This window comes from Cupressus sempervirens, chromosome 10 (genome assembly GCF_028749045.1).
Source record: "Cupressus sempervirens isolate cs-2001-9-10 chromosome 10, ASM2874904v1, whole genome shotgun sequence".
NCBI lineage: Eukaryota > Viridiplantae > Streptophyta > Pinopsida > Cupressales > Cupressaceae > Cupressus > Cupressus sempervirens.
This window is the reverse complement of record NC_143127.1, coordinates 172975223-172990463: the sequence shown is the minus strand read 5'-3', so window position 1 is coordinate 172990463 and position 15241 is coordinate 172975223. Positions and strand designations below refer to the sequence as shown.

Genomic DNA, 15241 nt, shown 5'->3' with positions numbered 1-15241 from the left:
ATATCATTCACAATCTTATATCTGTCATTGTACATTCCCATCCAACAAATCATATGCAAATGCATTCTTAGAATATTCTACTAATAAAAGAGATTTCCAATCAGCTGTCGCCCTTGATATAGCATTAATTTCAGGTTTCCTGGATAGCGCATCAGCGACGACATAGTTCTTACCTTTGACATATTCAATCTGAAAATCATAAGCTTGGATCTTACTAATCCGCTTATGCTGCTTGTCATTCAAATCTTTCTGGCTTAAGAAATATTTCAAGCGGTTATGATCAGTTCTTACCAACAAATCTACCACCAACTAAATACTGTCTACATTTAGCCAATGCATGCATAATTGCTAGCATTTCCTTATCATATATGGAATACAATTTTTCAACACTATTGAGCTTCCTTCTTTCATAGGCTAGAGGATGTTTATTCTGCATTAAAACTGCTTCTATTCCTTTATTAGAAGCGTCACAGTCTAATACCAAAGGCTGATTGAATTCTGGAAGTGCAAGAACTGGACAAGAACTCATTACCTCTTTGAGTTTGTCAAATACCTGTTATGCTTCTTCAATCCACTTGAATGTCCCTTTTCTAGTAAGATCTGTGAATGGTGCTCCAAGTTGTGAAAATTCTCTAACAAATCTCCTATAATAATTGCATAGACCAAAGAAACCCCTTAAATCTGAAAGATTTCGTGGAGGTGGCCAATCCAAAATGGCTCTAATCTTCTCTTGATGTACCTGTACACCTTTAGCGTACACCTTTAGCACTAATCATGTGTCCCAAATATAAATTTTTTGTCATACCAAATTCACATTTAGAGGCTTTTGCATAGAGGGATTGCTATTCTATTAAACCCAAAATCTCATCAATATGTCTCAAGTGCTCCTCCCAAGTTTTTCTGTAAATCAATATATCATCAAAGAAAACTAGCAAAAATTTCCTCAATTTATTAAAAGTATGGTTTATACAAGATTGAAATGTTGTTGGAGCATTAGTTAGTCCAAAAGGCATGACTTAAAATTCATAGTGACCATAATGACAGCAGAAAACAATTTTATGAATATCTTGTTTCCTTAACTTAATTTGATGATACCTTGACCTTAGATCAATTTAAAAAAAATACATGACACCATATAATTCATCTAACAACTCATCAATTCAGGGAATTGGATACTTGTTTTTTATGGTCTTTTTATTGAGGGCACGGTAATCTATACACATGCATAGAGTCCCATCCTTCTTAACCAACACTACTGAAGAAGCAAATGGACTCGAACTAGGCCTGATATTTCCCACATCCAACAGCTCCTTAATAGCCTTTTCTATTTCATCCTTAATAACTGATTTTGTGCCTTCTTCCAATTCAATAGTATGTTCAAAACCTCTATTTGGAGGTATTTTTGGAGATATGTCACTGAAAACCACACTATGTGAATCTAAAATCTGCAACAAACATCTTGATAATGTTTAGATTCAAAACCTGTTACCTTAGTGGAGATAAGGCATTGCACCGACCAAGCACATCACCATGATGGAAAATGGCCTCCATCCTATTAGCAGACACGATTCTGGGTCCACAATTTGACATTCCTCTTAGAATAACCTTTTTCCCATCAATTTTGAAAGAGAACTCCATGCGCTTGAAACTCTGTGAGTGTTTATCCAAAGTCTCCAACCATTGAATTCCCAACATAACATTAGAGTTAGCCAAATCAACCACATAATCATCTGTTACTGTATAATTACCAAGAGCAATACTTAACTGAGGGACCTTATGTGTGCTTACTAAAGTAGTACCACTTGCTACTCAAACATCAAATCCTTCATGCTTCTTTGTCTGTAAGCCTTAGTTTTTAACAAGAGTAGTATCAATGAAATTATGGGTAGCACTACTATCAATTATAACAATAGCACGTTGTCCTTGTAAAACCCCTCTTTCTCTGAAGATATTGTAGTGGGGAGTTCTCATTATTGATACTATTTCACTTTTCCCCGGTGAATTTCCCTGAGGCTGTTCTACAATTTTAGGACCTTGTTCCTGATTTGGATCTATGTTTTCCTCATCTTCACTCTCTGCTACTACCTCAATGTAGTGAATTTTCCCTTTCCCAAACATCTATGACCTAGTGCCCATGCCTCTTTACAATTGAAACACAAGTTTTTCCTTCTAAGTTGATCATGTTCTTCTTTATCTATCCTGGCTCTAGAAGGCATGTCTCTATAAAAGGGGTTCTTGTCATTATTAGGTTTTGGCGGTGGTCCTTCAAAGGTTTTCCCTTTTGAAGAGGTTTCCAATTCCCTTGCCCTTTTAATGGTTGTCTGTAAAGGAGGGTTTAAGGATTTGACCCAACCTTTGAGAGCATTGGATAATCCATCTATGAATATTACAGTTTTTTCTCCCTATGATCTTAGTTACTATGACTGCTAATTTTTCAAATTCAAAAATATATTGTTCCACTATCCCTGTTTGTTTAAGATGGGTTAAATCTTTAAGATGAAGTTCAAGATCCTTAGAATCAAACTTGTCTATGAGTCTTAGTGAAGGTCGCATATGTGCTGATCTGATCACGATCCAATGTTATTTGCCCATGGTGCCACCATTCGTTTGCCACTCCTTCTAAATGCAAGGCTGCGTATATGATTGCTTCATCTTCCATCATAGGATTTAATTGGAATTAAGTGTCGAGTTTTTGCACCCAAGCTCTCACTATTGTTTTCCCTAATCCATCAAAATGAGGGATAGTCATCTTACCAAATTTTCTCAGTAATCCATTGTTATAACCCCGCTGCCCCTTAGGCCTATGTTTCATCCTGACATCTAAGTATTCCCTGAAGGTCATTGGTGCTCTAAATTCTTCCCCTGACTGTAACCAATCCTGATATATTTCTTCATGTAATTCTATAATGGAGGGTTCTCTTTCAAGCTGAGGGTTCCTAGGGGTGAATGTTGCCATGGAAGGCTTGTTATTTACTGAATGATCCTCCCGTCCACCATTTCTCCCTGCCTTATTCTGATTTTGATTAAGATTGTGAGTCATCAGATTAGTCATAGGATTTACATTGTTTTGCATATCCTGTTGGTTCCTAAGTAACGCTGCAATAATATTCCTAGTGTCATCTGCTTCCCCCATGTTATTGTTTTGTTTGAAGACTATCTCTTTGTCTGTCTCAGTATGACTATCTTCAATGTCAACCTGTATGGATGAACTGGATGACTATTGGTGTGTTAGGCTCCCTTTTTTGTCTGACTCGGGTATTCCGGAAATTATAATTTCCCTTTTGCATATGTTTGGATTATGTGTTTGTACCCACTGGCTGGCAGGACTGATTGCTCTGATACCAATGTAAAATTCTAGGCTTCTAAATTTTATTCTATAAGTAAATCTCAGGAATTTTTCCACACTTACAAATTCTGAATATGGGCACCAACAGTTATTCCAAATATATTCTGAATACTGATTCCTTTAGTCAGTGCAACATTTATACTTAATTGAGTTACTTAGTTGAAATGATAATACCGAGAAACATCTATTTTGAATTCAAAGATATGCACCTCAAAGATATAATGGTATTAATCCTTCACAAAGGATTATGAGAAATCTGTGACTATGCACCTGTGTCGCTGAACAGAATCCAGTCGGAAACTGGTAGCCTCTTGTTGGAATGCTTGTTTTATCCAATCAGGAAATAGGAATAGTGCTAGTAACTACCCACATACCAGTATTCCTACTTACACTAGTATCACGCTGGCCACAATGAACTTTATCAACGAAGTAATCTGACTGGTTCGGGTATATTACTGAATGCTGCTAAACCCAACTGTTGCTTACTCAACTGATGATGGATCTTTAATTGCACAATGTTTTTTCTTCAATCTGATATTTATGAATTCTTTAATCTCTGCTCATACACACCCTTCTCTCTTAATTTTGTTTTACCTCAAGTCAGCCTCCATATATATATATATATATATATATATATATTTCTTTATATATTTAACATATTCCTGACTGATGTATATAAATCAGATTTTTAATCTGATTGTATATGTTTCTTTTTAATACTTCTCTTATTCTCTTGCTTCTTCTTCTATATATATATATATGTATTTATGTCTATATGTATATATATACATACATACATACATACATACATACATACATATACCAGATTTAAAAATCTGAATATAAATTTCTTTATATTCACTCTTTTCTTTTTATTCTTCTTACATCTGCTTTCTTTTTGGGAAAAGAGTAACTCTCATTTATATTCTATCCAATAGATGTGACTTTTCAAAATGAAAAGTCGCATCTAAAATAAGCAACGGCTTCTAATAAAGCATTTTTCTCTTACCATAATTGCATCTTTATGTAATGGCTCCTTAAATCACTTTAGTATTGCCTTTTAAAATAAATCACTCTCAAACGCTGTAAAATTCCAGGCTTCTAAATGTTATTCTATAAGTAAATCCCAGGAATTTTTCCACACTTACAAATTCTGATTATAGGCACCAACAGTTATTCCAAATAAATTCTGAATACCGATTTCTTTAGTCAGTGAACATTTATACTGAATTGAGTTTCTTAATTGAAATGCATATAATACTGAGAAACATTTATTTTGAACTCAAAGATATGCACCTGAAAGATTTAATGGTGTTAATCCTTCAGAAAGGAGTATGAGAAATCTGTGACTATGCACCTGTGTCGCTGAACAGAATCCAGTCGGAAACTGGTAGCCTCTTGTTGGAATGCTCATTCTATCCAATCAGGAATAGGAATAGTGCTAGTAACCATCCACATCCCAGTATTCCTACTGACACTAGTATCACGCTGGCCACAATGAAATTTATCAACAAAGTAATCTGACTGGTTCGGGTATATTGCTGAATGCTGCTAAAGCCAACTCCTTGTTCAGCATCAACCAAGAGAAACACCAGATGGGATGACGCATACGTTCATCATTTCTGCCCGGATAAAAAAACATGAAAGACGAATAAGTTCCTTATCTTTTTTTTCCCATGCATTCTGTCTGTAATCAATCATGGCTTTTGGGAAATATATTACTGGTATTCATTGAGGAATAGAAGTGCTTAACCTTGATGACTCATATTCATTGAATACTTCCACTAGATCAGAGGGTCTCTGACTAAAGGAATGTTCTTCTATCAGCCTAGCTATTACACCACTTCAACTTCATTCATCCATTCGACTCTGCCATCTCCATCTCCAATGTGGCTTTTTAACATATAAAATTTAGTTGCCAAGTTGCCAATCCCGTAATTGTTCCTGTGGAATATCAACTTGTTAAATAATAGTTTTGTGAGGAACTATTATTGCTTTATTCACACGGTTTCATTGTTTGAACAAATATTATTTATTAATTAGAATTTATTAGTGCATAATATTGTCACTAATATAATATAATTAATATGATATATATTTATAATAGTGTCTCTTTTAGAAAGACAATTCTGAGTCTGGGGGATCATTACAAACGCCTTTCCACCCATTATGCACACCTTAACATTATTTGTCTTTTAACTATACAAGCTGAAGCTCTGCATTAAATTGCCGTTGATTCAGTTTATTGCTCTGTATGACTCTTGGCAAATCTCTTTGTCATCCATATCATCTCTATGATGTGTGACTGAGACTCTCGACCATATGCCCTTTGCAAACTGGGCTGACATGTCAATTTGATGGTGAAGTACTTGACAAATACCTGTGATACACATTGTTCCTGAAGCAAATGTATATGCGATACACATCTGCGATACATTTCTTTTTTCCATTGATCTAAAACCATACTTTGTTGTGATTTACGATACTTCTACTGCAGTCGATATCTTTAATCATTGATTACTCTTCTTCGAGGTGATGTGGCAGGTATCCTTGTTTTGAGTCATATCATTGCTATTTAAAATAATCTATGCCATATTGATTTGCTGCTGGACAACAATTCTAACTACTTTTGTTGGCACAGACTTTATCTTCTATGTTTAAATTCCTTGGTCATAAGCATATACTTCAGACGGTGATACTACCTTTGCACATCAATCGGTATTTGTAATTGTTGTTCATATATTAGGCACCATTGCTGCCACATATATATTATTGCTGTAGATGTTATCAGATCCTTATTTTTCAAATGCTGTAAATCACTGTCACTGCTCTAATTGGTATTGCTTTTTATATTAGTTTCCGCACTGTTGACCAGGTCGCCATCATTCCTAAGACATTAATTATGTCTTAATCACTGTGCTACCATTTCAAACACAATCTCTGTATATATATTCTCACTGAATTGGCTTCAATATAATTGTTAGTGGTTCCTTGCTCCAATCATCACGATAAGATGGTTCTTGTATACAGACATGTTGACCACCTGAATAGTTCATGTACCGACTTCTGTGTATCATATTTGCCAATGCTTCTTTGACTATCGCTTCTGTTGAATTAATTGTTTAATACGAAACTTGGTGCTTTTGTTTTACTCCCAGCACTCTATATTTGACATGGAATTGTCCTTTTGTTGATCTGATATTTTTGCTGCTTCTTTAATATAAATACTCCTGATAATTGCTTCAAACAACAAATCTTTTGATGTCTTTATTTGCTGTAGATTTGTTAGAAATCTCTTTTGTTTGATTTCCTAGTTTACCATGTCCAATACCCTTTTTTGTATTAATTGTCATGTTCTTGTTCATATTCAATGTCTGCAGCAAAGCTTTTATCTGCACTATTAATGGCAGTCTTCACATGTCAACTTTGACAGCATCACATCCCAGCTTTCATTGGAATTTCCAAAGCTTTGAGTTTTCTTCGATATGTAAATATGTACTCTTAGATTTTTATCTTCAGCTTTGTATATTATTGAAACATATATATCATATATATATATATATATATTGATAATGAAATAAATATTATATCAATAATTTATAGTCAAATGTATATGCATCTTCTGCTTGTCTTTGACTTTGACATTGATGATGTTCATTATCTTTCTTCTGTGGACATCAATGACAATATTCCATCACCGAAGACTCTGTATCATCGCTTGAGATGAAGAAGAATATGAATATTAAATGCCAATTGTAATTTGAATTCTAATTTGTGTAATGACATTTTGAGACTTGTGTATTTTCATTTTTGCAGATTATGAATATGAGATATCTAAATATACTATCTGTTTGGCAATCATGAGTATTACTATTCTTATGATTTTTATTTTTGAACATTATATATATAAGTTTTATGTATGTGTGTGTGTATTCATTCCTGTAGCTGTACCCAAGCAAAAAATATTGCTGTATTGGATTCCGGTTCCTGTACCTGAAGCAGCTTAGGCACCAAAGAAAGATGGAAATTACCACGTGTATAGTGATTCTCAGACCACAACTAAGAAGCACAGTAAAGATAAAATTTGCCCTATATCAGATGGATGATTTGATGGAACATCTGAATGGGGCGTGCAAGGTGCTTCGTAAAAATTGATCTGAAGAGTATTTATCTTCAGATTTAGATCAGAGAGGATGATGAGTGGAAAGCTACATTCAAGACCAAAGACAAGTGGTATGACTGACTGTTTTGGGCTATCTTGTTAGGATAAAACCACAGACAGAAATAACAATTACATGCAAATATAAACAATAACAGAAAATAATAGATCGCATAAAAGAGAACACAAGACACCAAGATTTAACATGTTTCACCCAATCCCTAGGCTACATCCATCAAACAGCAAGTCCAATATTATTACGATCCAGTGATTACAACCTGATTACAATCCGTAATCCTTTACAGCTCAATACCGCTGCAAAGAGCAATTTTTGCATCACACCTTATGAAAAACCCCTAACCCTAAGCCCTTTTATACAAGTATTTTTACCGCTTTAGAGTTATAATTAATAATTACACGTCGGCCCAAAATCCTAATAAAATAGGGCCCAATTTTTTTTTTGAGGTGATGTCCCGAGCCCCAAAGAATTATGAAGTATGTACAGTACTTCCCTGATCAGTCACCACAAACTAACATATCTAGATGCACCTAATACTTAATGAGATACGTAAATCTTAGCTTGGTAAGTTTGTAATTGTTTCTCTTGATGACATTTTGAGTTCTAGAAACACAAGAGGATCACTTAGAGCATTTGAGACTAGTTTTGCAGAGGTTAAAAGAGGAATTGTTATGAATCTGAAATAGTGTAGTTTAGTGAAGAAATTTTCTGTTAACCTAAACCTTGTTATTTCACAAGAAGGGCTTAAGATGAACCCTCAGAAGGAGAAAGCTACTGTAGATTGTCCATCACCAAAGAGTATATGCACATCACTGCCTTTTCTAGACTGAGCTATCCACATATGGCCTAGATATACTGTATGGCTATCATTTGAATATGCCATGACATATTCAAATACAATATTTTATCTGGTCTGTTTGTATAGATCTTGCAGATGTTGGCTGTATATGTCATTTGACCTGGGTAGAGATATGCTGTTAGATATCTTGACATCTGATGACTATGGTCTGTACCTGTACTGGATATGGGATATGTCACCCTTCCAACTTTCCAAGCGTATCAAGTAATCGTGGTATTTTCTATTAAGATATTCTTTGTACTCCCTAAGTTGCATGTATATCCTCCTCTTTTTTTTTTCTGAAATAAATACTTTGTTTCTTTCCCTTATCTAAAACAAGTGAAAAGTATAGGCCAATTTCTTATGTCATTGATGCCTTCTTTGAGCTAATAAAGTGTGATGTGTTTTTTTTGCAATGGCAAATGTTGTTGCATAGGCTTCATCTAGAGCTTATCATTCATCTAACATAAGCTCTGTGAATTGCAGTATGATTTGTCAGTGACAACTTTCTCTCCTGATGGGCGAGTCTTTCAAATTGAATATGCCACAAAAGCTGTTGATAACAGCGGGTACAGAGACTATCTTTAATTTGAGACTGTGAAAGACATTGTACTGTTCTTGCTAGAATATTTAGAATCTTACAAATAGAGCTTCTAATTCTTTTATGTTTACAATGTGCTTCAGAACTGTCATTGGCATAAAGTGCAAGGATGGAATTGTTTTGGTATGCTTTCTTTCATTCCTTTTTTCGTATTTTTTATTCTTGAATATAATGACAGTGATAACATTTCTGGGATTTGTTCTATCCCTATTAAAGCTGGATTCTATTTTTAAAACACTGATAATGACAGTTAACGTTAACATGAATCAATTCTTGAGTAAGGATCTCAGGGGGTAGAGAAGCTCATTGCATCTAAGATGCTTTTAGAAGGATCTAACCGAAGAATTCATGCCGTCCATCGTCATGCTGGAATGGTATGCTGCTGATATTTCTTTGTAATTACTAGAGTGGTTTTTTATCTTCTCTTGTGGGCCTCAATAACATTTCCTTTGAGATCAGGGCATCTTTCTGTTATCATTGAATGCTTTTTCAATTCAAATTTCAGGAGCCTTGTCTATATTTGCATGTCGTTCACTTTTTTTTTCTTGCAAGAGACTGGCACATTTTTTGGAAAACTTGCATGAGGAAAGGCATTTAACTAGCAACACTGTAGAAGATAGTTGTGGCTGCAAATATGTTTTTTTTGCTCCAGATCTTATATTTAGGGGATGGTTGGGATTACTATTGTTGCTATGAACAGAATGGGAAGGCATATGAAATTATCAATTTTGACCTTTTTGTTTTCTTTTCATTAATTCCTGTCCACCTTGTTTTTCAAATTTTCCGAATTAAAGCAATTTTTTTGTGAACAAATTTTTTTACAGGGTGTTGCTGGGTTAGCAGCAGATGGTAGGCAAATTGTTGCTCGTGCTAAGTCAGAGGCAAGTAGCTATGAAAGGTATCAGATCATTGAGTTACAATAACTGATCATGATTATTGTGTGTACTCTGTAGGGTGAAACATCTTTTGGTGCGAGCTTTTTTCATCATGAATTCAAATAGACTTTCATATTAACTATGACCTTGTCGAAAAGACAACATGGGCAGGCTGAAAGATTCATGAAGTCTTACGATATTGTTAATTTGGGAATATAAATTATCTAGTATATCTTCTGATTTGCAGCATGTATGGTGAACCAATCCCTGTGAAGGAACTCTGTGAACGAGTTGCTAGTTATGTACATTTGTGCACACTTTATTGGTGGTTAAGGTTGGTGCTTTCCTAAACTTCAAAAAATATTTCAATGTTGACATTTTACATGAAATTTTTATTGTCATTAGTGCTTCGTTTGTGCAGTCAGTTTTGGAATTTTGGAATAAGAATGATATATATCTGTTATTTGCAGGCCTTTTGGATCTGGAGTTATCCTTGGAGGTTATGATAGAGATGGTCCTCAACTGTATATGATTGAGCCGTCAGGAGTAGCCTATGTAAGTTTGCATAGTTGTGTTCATTCTTCTTTTTCCTGCAATCTTCAGATTAGTTTCTTCCGTTATCTTTTTAATTTTGCAACAAATCTGTCTTATATTTCACCCCAAAAAAACTGTACATCGAGAAGAATGAGGCATTTTGAACTTTCTCTTCCTGCCAAAGTAAACTGATTACACTCAAGATATACAATATACTTCCTAGGCAAAAAATGGTGCAATATGAACAGAAAATTTACCTGAAAATGCATGAAAACTCATGCAAGTAATCTCATTATCAATATCTTTAAAGATAGATTCAGTTTTGCCTTTTTAAAGCTAACTGAATATGTTAAAATATGTGAAATATTTAAGCTATGATAATGAAATACCATAGTTGCCGATTCGTGACATGAATCTGATTCGGGCATGGAATCGGATCCGTGGATTTGGGGATTTTTTTTTTTTCCCAATTATGATTCGTGGAGGATTCGTGCACATATATATATGCATTATATATACTAAAAAAAAGAGAAATATACATAATTCTAAAACTAAATCATTTCATAGTATGCATCTATGAATCTAGTATAGTTGATCAATGACATTGATAATTAATCTATTTTCATGATTATAAAGAAAATCAACACATTCACATTGAATTATTGAAAGTGAAAGTTTGTAACATTCAAAATATAGATCATTAAACTTAAAGTTTGTAACATGATTTACTCATAAAAGAGTCAAGACTAAAAGTTTTTGATTTAATCATCAAATGGATTTTCAAGAAAATCCGCATTAGAGGGGTACTGATGAGCTGCAAGTACTGCATCTATATCAGTAGAGGAACCCAAACCACCAGTAGTACTAGTAGAGGGGATTGTTAACTCATAATCCTCCTCCTCATCATCCACATCAATCAAAGTGGATCTAGCAAGATCCCGGATGGTCATATCTAAATCAGGAGTCTCAAGTGCTACATCCCAAAGCTTTTCAGGCCCCTTCTTGTACTTAGGATCCTTTTGTGACAACAAGCACAAATTGTTGTGATAGAACACAAGGTCCTCTGATTTTTTTGGAGCCAACCGGTTGCGTTTGACTGAGTGGATAAAGGAGTAAATACTCCAATTCCGCTCAGCTGCAGAAGAACTAGCAACCTAAAGAGAAATTAAAAATTATCAATACAACAATCAAGATAAATAAATTAAATAATAAATTCAAGGAACTGAGAGTGTTAACTTTAAGCTTAATTTCCCAAACTTACTTGGGATAGGACCTTTATGGCAAGAGGTTGGAGGTACATGAAGGCTTGCCCATGAAGCTACCATCATTTGATGGCACCTATCTTGCTTCGGTCTGCTATGGCAATAGGGTGGAAATCCTCACCTGAGTTGAAGGCAGCAAATTCACTCCTCACAATTGCCCCAATCTTTGGATCTTGGAATATCTTAGCTAGTGCCTTCTTATACCCATCTACAACCTTTGCATCTCTAAATGGTGGCACTCTACCTGGAAGGCGAAGTACCTCTGCACTATAGTACCCGGGGATAACAAAAGACAATTGAACACCATCAAATATCAATAGCACAAACATTGGATAAAATAAGCACAAGCATTTGATAAGAACTACAGTACCTCGGGGATAGTGCATATGCAAGGAGGTGCAAAGGTGTGGTCATCTTGTTCCATCGATGATGAACAATTTTCCCACCTTCTTGTAAAGGGTGTCCTCAGGATCATTCTCCCTCCTCTGTATGACCTAGGATATGAAATATGAATAATAATTATAATTAGTGAATATGTCAATTTAAACTTTAGAATTTAGATATCTCTCAAATAAAAAATTCAAATTGTTGTAAAAGAGCGTAAAACTTACCATTTTAATTTTTTGCAGCATACTTTCCATGGAATCATAAATGTCCCCAAGGCATGGCTCATCACTGTCTGTGAAGCGAAGCATTGCCATTATTGGATCGGTGATTTCCAACACAACTCACAAGACCCCACCAATCCTCATCTAGTATCATTCTTCTCACATTTATGGCCCTTGCTGTATTGAAATTCTTCCAAATGCCCCATTGGGGGCTAATGACCATCTGTTTCAATGCTTCTTTTACCTTCACAAGTCGTCTCAAGATGATTGTGTGAGGGGCAAAGTAGGTTTCAGCAACCTAAGAACATATTAAACTCAAGTTAGTAAGACATTTAAAAATTAAAACATGTTAATGTAAACAACAACAAAAATTAATAACTACGGAATTCAATAATATTCAATTATATAATAAATATACAAATTTACCTTCAATAACTCCAAGTCCGAGAAACTCCTAAAAATTGCTTGTGACATGTGGTGATTTGTCACAAACATTTGAATCTCTTCACCTTCCTCATATATCCTTTTCACCCAATCTATTTCGGCGCCAATTGCTTTCATCACTAAATTGAGAGAGTGGACGGTGCATGGTGTCCAAAAGATATGATCATATCTAGACTCTACAATTATCCTTGCAACCCTGCAAACTTTTGCGTTGTCCGTGACCACTTGGACAACATTATCAGGACCCACTGACTCTATAGCATCAATTAGAATGCGTGAAATAAATTCTGCATCTTTCACTTGCCCTTCACAATCAACTGCCTTCAAGAACATTGCCCCCTTAGGGCATACAACAATAACATCGATCAGTGGACAGTTTCTACAATCTTCCCACCCATCCGAAATAACAGACACATCCGATTGAACCCAAAAATCTTTTATTGGTTGAAGTTGAGCCTCTACATATTTCCTCTCATCATGTAATAATGTAGTGCAGAACTTCTCATAACCAGGCGGTTTGTAACCATGGGGTGCATCATTTATTGCTTCCACCATCTCCCTAAAATAAGGTGATCCCACAAAATTAAATGAAACACCATTTGCAATTAAACAACGTCCAATTTTGTGATCAGCAATGTCTCTCTTTTCATTTTGGAATGCCCTATCTAGTGGGCCTCTCTTGCGGGTGAGTGGAGATGGGTCTTCATCTTCATCATTTGTAGTTGGCATAGGCAAAAAAGGATGTGTTCTTGTGTTTGTTTGATTGGATGATGGTGTTGGCAAATTTATTCTTTTGGAAGCACCACGTTTTGCTTTTGCAAATGCTCTATCAGCATCCTCTTGCTCTTTTGCTGCTGCTATTTGTGCAGCTGGTAATCCCTTCTTATCACTACCCAGACACATGTTAATTCCTTCACCTGCAGGGCCCAACAAATGTAGTTTCACTTAGGAATAGGAGCTTCTATGTTGTATGTTGCAATAATTACATTTCGATATGTATGCCCCACCCCCAGGACATTGTGCAATTCTTGTTGTGTGTCTCCATAAAGGAGACCCCTTATCAATTTTGAAGCTTGGCGATGTAGCCCCACCCCCACCCACTGAGCCTTGACTACTCATTGTTCTATTCTTGCAATCTAGAAAAAAAAATGAAAGAAAACCATGTTTCACACTTGCACAAAACCTTGAAAATTTGGAAAACTAAAAATAAATCAATAATCTATGAAAGAACTCAAGAATATGGTTGAAATGCATACCTTAAGGCTTAAACACTTCTTGCAAGGTATTTGGAGCTCCACAACCGATCTCCTTTGAATCCAAGCTCTTTACTTCAAACTAGCAAGTATGAGAGAGCAAAATAGAGAGTAATATAGATAGTAAATGAACTTGCATTGTGATTTAGAGGGTCGTTTTTAGGGTTTAGGGCCTTTAAAAATAAAAATAAAAATTAGAAAATGAGGCTGGGCCCACTATTTTGCAATTTTTTTTTGACCCTGCCGTAGATTCACGCGGATCTGTGCGTGGATCCTCGAGGATCCGGGCAAGATCCGTAATCCTGCCTATGGATCCGTTAGGATTTGCACGCCACGGATCTTGACGGATCCACAGGCAGGATTACGGATCCTGCCCGGATTCTCAAGGTTCCATACGTGGATCCGGATCAGAATCGGACCCGAATCCAGATCCGAGGGTAAACGGACGAATCCGGTAACTAGGTGAAATACTTAGATTAAATGAATTTAGGAATATAAAATATAGAAACATTAGAAACAATAATGGATTTACAAAGAACACATGAGTTTATGTGGGTAAAACCATTCGTGGTAAATAAAACCCAACAAAATAGCATCTATATATTAGGAACACTTACGAAGTAGTCTATTAATAAATAGACAAAACCTAGGATGATTTTTTTTCAAAATTCCACAGGCCTCTCATGCAATTCTGCCCAAATTCAATAATATCTTGTCACTAACAGTCTTTGTTTACGATTAATTAAAAACTATGAGTAGTTCTTTAATTTCTTAATTGTTCACAAGAAATGTAGAATACTTAAAAAGAAAAAATAATAAGAACATTATCTATTAGAATGGTTTGACCCCAAATATAGACCAAGGTTTAATGGAAGACCAAGTGTTGTTGAATACCATTCCTCACAATGGTGGCTTCAGAGATGGCTGCTGTGCTGGAGATCGAACTAATGGAGAGGCTGCTGATTATGACAGATGTAGATGGCTACAAGATGTTGATGTGGATGCCAGCTTGGAGAAGGTAGATATGTGGAGCGATAAGGAAATGAATAGCAGTGGAGAGTTTGGTAGATGGACCAGGACAGTGGAGTGAGGAAGACAGATGCTGAGGTGGCAAGGAACAACAGTGATGGAGTGATAAGGGTTCCGAGTGATGGAGAGATAAGGTGTCTTGGAGGGGTAAGGTGGGGCTCAGATTTGGAGAGTTGAGGAGGAGAGTCAGGGAGATATAAGGAGAGAATAATTGTATAAATGAGCACTAGTCAAGTTTAGGAGGCATTAATGTCTTGGCAACGACATATATCA

The 15241-nt window shown here is 35.6% G+C and overlaps 1 protein-coding gene across 1 annotated transcript in view; it reads left to right on the top strand.

Moving 5' to 3' along the window:
* LOC149533182 (proteasome subunit alpha type-3-like) overlaps positions 1–15241 on the top strand; it is a 47724-nt gene that overhangs the window by 18919 nt on the left and 13564 nt on the right. Inside the window, exons 2-7 of the mRNA XM_089807260.1 lie at positions 8849–8931; positions 9047–9086; positions 9254–9337; positions 9788–9861; positions 10086–10172; positions 10309–10393. Of these exons, the coding sequence (XP_089663386.1) occupies positions 8849–8931; positions 9047–9086; positions 9254–9337; positions 9788–9861; positions 10086–10172; positions 10309–10393 (453 nt within the window). The remainder of the gene's footprint in view (positions 1–8848; positions 8932–9046; positions 9087–9253; positions 9338–9787; positions 9862–10085; positions 10173–10308; positions 10394–15241) is intronic.